This window comes from Scyliorhinus canicula, chromosome 15 (assembly GCF_902713615.1).
Source record: "Scyliorhinus canicula chromosome 15, sScyCan1.1, whole genome shotgun sequence".
NCBI lineage: Eukaryota > Metazoa > Chordata > Chondrichthyes > Carcharhiniformes > Scyliorhinidae > Scyliorhinus > Scyliorhinus canicula.
In genome coordinates this window covers 22179698-22189776 of record NC_052160.1, presented here as the reverse complement: position 1 = coordinate 22189776, position 10079 = coordinate 22179698, and the positions used below count along the sequence as shown (strand labels likewise).

Below are 10079 nucleotides of genomic sequence, written 5' to 3'. Positions count from 1 at the left end.
TCGACTCAGGGTTTCCAAACCACCTTGACTGTCCGGGCTGTTATTATATACGGTATTTGCAATGTTCGTTGCCCTGGTGTTTTGACCAATGTCCCACTCACTCCTGTTCCTCTGCTGATTTGAAACGGTTACAAGATCGCATCAACTTCAAATGACTAGCGAAAAACACAGAGCAGAATATTTTAATGCAATTATCATCTCCTCAAATTACAGTGGAAATAGTTTCAGCAATCACTTTCAAAATAGAATTGGATAAGGGTTGGTTGTTGTTGCAGGCCCAGGAGGAGTGGGATAGCAGAAACACCATGGGCCGAGTGGTTTCACTCTTGGGAGTGTGTACAAAACTAAAATACATTTTTTAAAAAAATAGATGTTGTCAAAACAGCAGGCAGCCGTATTTAACCCTCTTACACTTATCGACCGCGTTTACTTTAATTCTTCCTATAGATCAAAGCCCACACAAGCTGCAATGTTTCCCCACCTCCGGCTGTTTCCCTTTTAACTTTCCCCATTTGTCAGGAATCACTGAAATTCTCTGTTCCGCGGCTTTGAAAGCAAGAGTCTGCCTCACTCACGGAAATACAATTTATGTCTGTTATCTGGCATTGCAGATTCCATCAGGGCCGGTTTGCCAGTCAGTGGCTGGGGCTGACTGCAGCAAGAAATGTGTGTGTGTATGTGTCTCTCTTTCTCGCTCTATGTCTCTCTCTGCTCTAAATGCATGTTTGCAAAAGTGCGGACTCTCTGCATTTCAAAAACAAAATAAAACACAACTAAACTCCAGCCATGACATGGGGCGCAGTGCGAGCTCCTGTGGAGATATGCTGGTGCCTCCCGTTCAGACCACCCACAACGAGCGCAGCTACTGGTTGAGCACAATCGAGTTCAAAGGTTCACACGAGAATTAAGCAATTTAATCAGTTATTACCAGTCTTATAGTCAGATTAACTAGCAGATAAGGAAGGAGTCTCCCTATAGACCTCTGTCTGAAGACCTCGGAGCGATTAAACCCCCACATTGATCAACAAGAGGGACTGCTATTGAACCAGTTTCTTGTGAGGAATCCACTCCACTATCCCGGGAGTGGGGCTCACTTTCGCCACTCTTGCTTTTTGCTCCGTTTGTTAGGGAGCTCCCATAGTTTGGCAATGTTTGACAATTCTCAATATCCTTACAACTGCTTTAATTACGACGGAGATGATTACCCGCCTTGTAGTTCCGACGAAGAGAAGAAGGTATCTCGACCTGCCTACAGGTAAAGAAAGCGTTTGTATTGCCAGAGCTCAGCGAGAGCTCTGTCCCGCTGAGAGAGCGGGCGGGAGGGGAGAGAAGAGTTCACTTTTTTCATTCTCATTGTTTTTCCAGCTACATCGCTTTGATTGCAATGGCCATCCAACAGAGCCCGGCGTACCGAATCACCCTGTCCGGCATCTATGACTTTATCATCACCAAGTTCCCCTATTACAGAGCAAACCAGAGAGCCTGGCAGAATTCAATCCGCCACAACCTCTCATTGAACAGCTGCTTCGTAAAGGTGAGACCCCCCCCCCCCCCCCCCTTCCAGTCTGGACCCCGCTCCCAAAAGAGTTTTGAGGATATTGTGAATTACGTTGGGAGCGATGATTTAGAGTTAGAGTTTTGAGGATATTGAGGAAGGAGTCGGGAGCGATGGGCTTTAGAGTTATTGAGTTGTGGGGTATTGGGAAAGGAGTAGGGAGTGACGGGGTTGGGTTTTATGGTTTCTGGGGATGGAGTTGGGAATGATGGAGTTGGGTTTTTTGGATATTGAGGATGGAGTTAGGAGCGATGGGGTTGGGTTTTATGGATATTGGGGATGGAGTTGGGAGTGATGGGGTTGGGTTTTATGGATAGTGGGGATAGAATTGGGAGTGATGGAGTTGGGTTTTATGGATATTGGGGATGGAGCTGGGAGCGATGGCATTGGGTTTTATGGATATTGGGGATGGAGTTGGGAGCGATGGCGTTGGGTTTTATGGATATTGGGGATGGAGTTGGTAGCGATGGGGTTGGGTTTTATGGATATTGGGGATAGAATTGGGAGCAATGGGGTTGGGATTTATGGATATTGTGGAAGGAGTTGGGAGTGATGGGGTTGGGATTTATGGATATTGGGGATAGAATTGGGAGCAATGGGGTTGGGTTTTATGGATATTGGGGATGGAGTTGGGAGTGATGGGGTTGGGATTTATGGATATTGTGGAAGGAGTTGGGAGTGATGGGGTTGGGATTTATGGATATTGTGGAAGGAGTTGGGAGTGATGGGGTTGGGTTTTATGGATATTGTGGAAGGAGTTGGGAGTGATGGGGTTGGGTTTTATGGATATTGTGGAAGGAGTTGGGAGTGATGGGGTTGGGTTTTATGGTTATATGGAAGGAGTTGGGAGTGATGGGGTTGGGTTTTATGGTTATTGGGAAGGAGTTGGGAGTGATGGGGTTGGGTTTTATGGTTATATGGAAGGAGTTGGGGGGCAGCACGGTGGTGCAGTGAGTTAGCACTGTGGCCTCACGGCACCGAGGTCCCAGGTTCGACCCCGGCTCTGGGTCACTGTCCGTGTGGAGTTTGCACATTTTCCCCGTGTTAGCGTGGGTTTCGCCCCCACAACCCAAAGATGTGCAGGCGAGGTGGATTGGCCATGCCAAATTGCGCCTTAATTGGAAAAAAAAGATGAATTGGGTATTCTAAATTTATTTTTAAAAATGGAAGGAGTTGGGAGTGATGGAGTTGGGTTTTATGGATATTGGGGAAGGAGTTGGGAGTGATGGGGTTGGGTTTTATGGATATTGGGGAAGGAGTTGGGAGTGATGGGGTTGGGTTTTATGGATATTGGGGATGGAGTTGGGAGCGATGGGGTTGGGTTTTGAGGATCTTAGGGATGGAATTGGGAGTGATGGGGTTGGGTTTTATGGATATTGGGGAAGGAATTGGGAGCAATGGGGTTGGGTTTTATGGATATTGGGGATGGAATTGGGAGCGATGGGGTTGGGTTTTATGGATATTGTGGAAGGAGTTGGGAGTGATGGGGTTGGGTTTTGAGGATCTTGGGGATGGAGTTGGGAGTGATGGGATTGGATTTTATGGATATTGTGGAAGGAGTTGGGAGTGATGGGGTTGGGTTTTAATGGATATATGGGATGGAGTTGGGAGCGATGGGGTTGGGTTTTGTGGATATTAGGGATGGAATTGGGAGTGATGGGGTTGGATTTTATGGATATTGGGAATGGTGTTGGGAGTGCTGGGGTTGGGTTTTATGGTTATTGGGATGGAGTTGGGAGTGATGGGGTTGGGTTTTATGGATATTATGGAAGGAGTTGGGGGGCAGCACGGTGGCGCAGTGAGTTAGCACTGTGGCCTCAAGGCACCAACGTCCCAGGTTCCATCCCGGCTCTGGGTCACTGTCCGTGTGGAGTTTGCACATTCACGCCATGTTAGCGTGGGATTCGCCCCCACAACCCAAAGATGTGCAGGCTCGGTGGATTGGCCACGCCAAATTGCCCCTTAATTGGAAAAGAATAAATTGGGAAGTCTAAATATCTTTTAGAAAATGGAAGGAGTTGGGAGTGATGGGGTTCGGTTTTGAGGATATTGGGGGTGGTGTTGGGAGTGATGGGGTTGGGTTTTATGGATATTGGGGATGGAGTTGGGAGCGATGGCGTTGGGTTTTATGGATATTGGGGATGGAGTTGGGAGCAATGGGGTTGGGTTTTATGGATATTGGGGATGGAGCTGGGCATGATGGGGTTGGGTTTTATGGATATTGGGGATGGAGTTGGTAGTGATGGGGTTGGGTTTTATGGATATTGGGGATGTAGTTGGGAGTGCTGGGGTTGGGTTTTAAGGATATTGGGGATGGAGTTGGGAGTGATGGGTTTGGGTTTATGGATATAGGGCATGGAGCTGGGAGTGATAGGGTTGGGTTTTGAGGATATTGGGAATGGAGTTGGGAGTGATAGGGTTGGGGTTTGAGGATATTGAGGATGGTGTTGGGAGTGATGGGGTTGGGTTTTGAGGACATTGGGGATGGTGTTGGGACTGATGGGGTTGGGTTTTAAGGGTATTGTGGTAGAGCTGGGAGCAATGGGGTTGGGTTTTAAGGATATTGGGGATGGAGTTGGGAGTGATGAGGTTGGGTTTTATGGATATAGTGGATGGAGTTGGGAGCAATGGGGTTGGGTTTTATGGATATTGGGGGTGGAGTTAGGAGTGATGGAGTTGGGTTTTATGGATATTGGGGATGGAATTGGGAGTGATGGGGTTGGGTTTTATGGATATTGGGGATGGGGTTGGGTTTTATGGATATTGGGGATGGAGTTGGGAGTGATGGGGTTGGGTTTTATGGATAATGGGGATGGAGCTGGGAGCAATGGGGTTGGATTTTATGGACATTGGGGATGGAGTTGGGAGTGATGGGGTTGGGTTTTATGGCTATTGGGGATGGAGATGGGAGCGATGGGGTTGGATTTTACGGATATTGGGGATGGAGTTGCGAGTGTTGAGGTTGGGTTTTATGGATATTGGGGATGGAGATGGGAGCGATGGGGTTGGGTTTTGAGGATCTTGGCGATGGACTTGGGAGTGATGGCGTTGGGTTTAATGGATATTGGGAAAGGAGTTGGGAGTGATGGGGTTGGGTTTTATGGATATTGGGGATGGAGTTGGGAGTGATGGGGTTGGGTTTTATAGATATTGGGGAAGGAATTGGGTTTTGAGGATATTGGGAATGGAGTTGGGAGTGATAGGGTTGGGTTTTGAGGATATGAGTGATGGGGTTGGGTTTTGAGGATATTGGGGATGGTGTTGGGAGTGATGGGGTTGGGTTTTAAGGATATTGGGGTAGAGTTGGGAGCAATGGGGTTAGGTTTTAAAGATATTGGGGTAGAGATGGGAGCAATGGGGTTGGGTTTTATGGATATTTGGGATGGAGTTGGGAATGATGAGGTTGGGTTTTATGGATATAGTGGATGGAGTTGGGAACAATGGGGTTGGGTGTTGAGGATATTGGGGATGGAGCTGGGAGCAATGGGGTTGGGTTTTATCGATATTGGGGATGGAGTTGAGAGTGATGGGGTTGGGTTTTATGGATATTGGGGAAGGAATTGGAAGCGATGTTGGGTTTATGGATATTGTGGAAGGAGTTGGGAGCGATGGGGTTGGGTTTTATGGATATTGGGAAAGGAGATGGGGTTGGGTTTTATGGATATTGTGGATGGAGTTGGGAGCGATGGGGTTGGGTTTTATAGATATTGTGCAAGGAGTTGGGAGTGATGGGGTTGGGTTTTATGGATATTGTGGATGGAGTTCGGAGTGATGGGGTTGGGTTTTATGGATATTGGGATGGAGTTGGGAGCGATGGGGTTGGGCTTTATGGATATTGGGGAAGGAGTTGTGGGTGATGGGGTTGGGTTTTATGGATATTGGGGATGGTGTTGGGAGTGATGGGGTTGGGTTTTATGGATACTGGGAAAGGAGATGGGGTTGGGTTTTATGGATATTGGGGAAGGAATTGTGAGCGATGGGGCTGGGTTTTATGGATATTGGGGAAGGAATTGGGAGCGATGGGGTTGGATTTTATGGATATTGGGGAAGGAGTTGGGAGTGATGGGGTTGGGGTTTATGGATATTGGGGAAGGTGTTGGGAGCAATGGGGTTGGGTTTTATGGATATTGGGGATGGAGTTGGGAGTGTTGAGGTTGGGATTTATGGATATTTGGGATGGAATTGGGAGTGATGGGGTTGGGTTTTATGGATATTGGGCATGGGGTTGGGAGTGATGAGGTTGGGTTTTATGGATATTGGGGATGGAATTGGGAGTGATGGGGTTGGGTTTTATGGATATTGGGCATGGGGTTGGGAGTGATGGGGTTGGGTTTTATGGATATTGGGCATGGGGTTGGGAGTGATGGGGTTGGGTTTTATGGATATTGTGGAAGGTGTTGGGAGCGATGGGGTTGGTATTTATGGATATTGGGGATGGAGTTGGGAGCGATGGGGTTAGGTTTTATGGATACTGGGGAAGGACTTGGGAATGATGACGTTGGGTTTAATGGATATTGAGGATGGAGCTGGGAATGATGGGTTGGGTTTTATGGTTATTGGGGCAGGAGGTGGGAGCCATGGCTTTGGGTTTTATGGATATTGAGGATAGAACTGGGAGCGATGGAGTTGGGTTTTATGGATATTGGGAAAGGAGTTGGGAGCGATGGGGTTGGATTTCATGGATATTGAAGATGGAGCTGGGAATGATGGGTTGGGTTTTATGGTTATTGGGGAAGGAGTTGGGAGCGATGGGGTTGGGTTTTATGGATATTGAGGATGGAGCTGGGATCGATGGGTTGGGTTTTATGGTTATTGGGGAAGGATTTGGGGGCAATGGGGTTGGGTTTTGAGCGTAGGGCAGCACAGTGTAGCAAGAACACAGCTTCTCCGCTTTTGGGTTCTCGGTTCGATTCCCGGCTTGGATGACTGTCTTTGCAGAGTCTGCATGTTGTCCCCACGTCTGCATGGGTTTCCTCCAGGTGCTCCGGTTCCGTCCCACACTCCTAAGATGTGCGGGCTAGGTGGATTGACCATGCTAAATTGCCCTTAGTATCCAAAATCGTTAAGTGGGGTTACAGGGATTAGAGGAGGCATGGGATTGATTAGGGTTCTGTTTCCAAGGGCCGGGGCAGACTCGTTGGGCTGAATGGCCTCCTTCAGCACTGTAATTTCTATGATATTGGGGATGGAGGTGGGCGCAGTGGGGTTGGGTTTTATAGATATTGGGGAAGGTTTTGGGAGCAATGGGATTGAGTTTTGAGGATATTGGGGAAGGAGTTGGGAGCGGTGAGGTTTACCGGGGGATGGGTATATGGCAGTTGGGGTATCGCTGACATGATTTTCATTTTTTTGTTGATCAACTTCACTTTTTGAGCTCCATGTGACTCTCTGTTATCTGTCCCGATTTTTCCAAATGCATCATTGCACCGATTTTAACCCACTTCAGTGGGACAACATGAATTCCCCTACCCCACACTTGAGCAGGATTTCCTTTTGGAATCGATGTTTGTCCAGATCGGGACTGGGTGGTGTCAGAGTTCGTGCGATCTGGTATTGACCGATTGCTGCAAAATGTGAGCTGGGTCAAATTCTGCTCTTTCATATAGAAATGCAAGGCAGCTCATTCCAGTTGAATAATGAATCTCTTCTTGTATCTCTATGAACCCAGGTTCCAAGGTCAGAGGGAAACGAGAGGGGCAAGGGTAATTTCTGGACCTTCGCTTCAGGCTGTGAGTCGATGTTAGACCTGTTTGAAAATGGGAATTACAGGCGGAGGAGGAGGCGGAGGAGCGTGAAACGGTTCCCAAAATATCAGCCCAACAACAAGGAAGTGTCCCCATCTCCAGAAGCAGGAGAGCTGGGCAATCTCTTACACGATGTCTCCTACTGTGGCGAGATGGCGGTCGGCTCCAAGACTGGGCATCTGACATCCGAAATATTCTTTGGGAATGAGAGCCCTGGGGGACAGCCCCAAGACACCAGCCCCCTGCTCAAAGCCGAATCAGAGATCAAATTCAGCATCGATTACATTCTGTCTGCCCCGGATCCCTTACCCGGGCTGAGATCTCCGCATAGCCCACAAAGTAGCAAACTGCTGCTCCTCGATCACCAACAAATCAACCTCCAGCTCTGGACAAAGTGAAATCACATTGGAACCATCAGAGGAGAATGTCAGCCCCTGAGCAGATCTGAAGACAAGTCCACCCCAAGCCAAGGTGTACATGAACTCTTTCAACATCCAACATCAGCTGTAACATGAACCATCCTCTTTATATCTGATCTTGGGCCAGGTCCTTGCAACCCGGGCCGAGTTCCAGCCAGCAAAAACATTCCAATCGTTGACAGGTCTAAAAAGCATGCAGACGGCCATCCCCACACTGGACATTCCTCACTACCCCTGTCAAGCTTTGTGAAGATACATTCTGAATGGCGTTGACAAGCCATTTCGTTTCATTGACTGGCGAATATTGAATTAAGGGGTGGTGGTGGCAGAAGTGGGTGACCCTTCACACTCACAATATCCCCCACTTTGTGATGAGGTGTATGATGCAAATAAAAGATTATCACTAAAAAAGTAACCTCACCGGGGAGCCGGGTTTGACTCTTTTGTTTTATTGGGAATACAGTTTTCTCCATATGGTTCATGAACAAGATCCACAAGTCACATTCCAGCCAAAGTTAGAGAGGTAGTTTGAGAGCATATGCTGTAAACGTCGAATGAAAGTTTCCCGTGGTTATAGAACAGGGATCCAGGCAACGTGCACCATCCCGAGCAGTGACCGAGGCATTATTACCTTGTCTCTTGGCTAATAAATCCATTTTATATTTACAACTTACAATCAGACTGCTGTGCCTTTTTACAATAGAGCACTCAATCATTGTTGTTGTTGTGAGGGCTTTTGGTGGACGTTTTTGCAATGTAACCTTTATTTACCTCCAGCTAATCCGTGTTGAGACTTTTAACATGACTGGCATTTAATAAAGAGAGCCACGTCCTGGGTCTGATCGAGATGGGTGACCTTATGTAAATGTGCGGGGACCCATAGCTCATCTCCAGCGCAGTCATATTCACAATATCATTAAAACTAAATACGATGTTTGCATTTATTTTTGCTAATTTTTTGATCGATTACTGATATTAACAGTGGCAGCGCCTTGCCCCCCCCCCCCCCCCCCCCCCAAGCGAATGTCTGAGACCGGCACCCGTTCTGGATCATTAGATTTCCATTAAGGAAGTTGTTGATGAAGCGTCAGTCATGGGGAATTTTACATAAATGAATCTAGTATAGTTTGAAAAAAAAACAGCATTCAAACTAAAGCAAAGTAGTTAATTAAAACGCTCTACAGGCTTGGAGTTAATAAGCAAGATGTGGATATGCAAGAGCTAAATAAAGTTGTGACATGGGCTGTGTGGAATGAGAAATCCTTTTATCAGCTTTAGGCATCTTAACTAAAATTACCTTCGAAATGTGGGAGTGCAGTGAACTGCAAACTTACTTATTACATTTCTGATCCCTCCTTAGAATGAGATCCAATTGAATTCTCTAATTTCCAGGTAAATGGAAATGGTGTCTCGGGGAAGCAGGGGACTGTTTTCGCTGCCTTCATTCATAAATCATCAGAAACCCACTAATCCGTGTGGGACTGCCCGCGTTAAAAGATGCGATTCATGGGGCAAAGCTCCCTCTTGTTTAAAACGCCGGGATGTTTGGGGGGGGGGGGGGGGGGGCTCTGCGGGCGGGGAGAGAGTATTAATTGTTAACCAGGGGCAGTGTGAAAATCCAGTTGGGTTAGAACAGTTGGTTAACAGTGAGGACGTGGGAGGGATGGGAGGAGGGGGGGTCAAATCCATCACCCCCCCCCCCCCTTCTTAACCAAGACTAACCTCCCACCATTCAAGGAGCAGAATACAGGTGAGGTCCTGCTCAAACCGACCAGCATGTTCCATTTATATCTACATGGTGGGTGGGGTGAGAAATGGAGATGTTCCAGATTGGCAATCTCAACCCAGACTCAAAAATAGCAGAGAGGATATTGGCAAGTAGGTGAGACTGGTTCACTTTTTAAAAACAAATCCCATGAGAATGCACCAACTGTGTATCTGCAGTGGTGTCCAGAATATTTTAATATTAAAGTGATCCCATCTCTTTCTGTGCAAATTTAAGTGTTGCTCAGCCTGTGTGGGGTGTATCTGCATCTTCCCACCCCGTCAGCGTCAAACCCCCCCCCCCCCCCCCACCCTCCAATTGATTAGGGAATTAATTTTTCATCCGGTCCCAGTCATTCCCTCTCTCTCCACCGAGGAAAAGTGCCACTGAAGGAGCAGCAAGGGAAATTTTCCACGCACACCACATTCCAGGGAATAGTTTGGGATTTGCTTTTGGAGATATGTTACTGGTGTTTGCACAAATCGAAGTAGAAATGTTCTTCAGTTACTCTGCAAAGTTTCTGGGAGCCTATCAGTTTGCTATCTGGACACCCACATTTACCGATTATTTGATTCTAGCATCTCCTGACCTTGGAG

The 10079-nt window shown here is 47.4% G+C and overlaps 1 protein-coding gene across 1 annotated transcript; it reads left to right on the top strand.

Moving 5' to 3' along the window:
- The first annotated feature begins 915 nt into the window (after nucleotides 1-915).
- foxl3 (forkhead box L3) lies at nucleotides 916-8138 on the top strand. Its single transcript, XM_038820973.1, has 3 exons — nucleotides 916-1255; nucleotides 1366-1534; nucleotides 7224-8138. Exons 1-3 carry the CDS (start codon nucleotides 1149-1151, stop codon nucleotides 7695-7697), a joined length of 750 nt encoding a protein of 249 aa, XP_038676901.1. The 5' UTR covers nucleotides 916-1148; the 3' UTR covers nucleotides 7698-8138.
- The last annotated feature ends 1941 nt before the right edge of the window (nucleotides 8139-10079 follow it).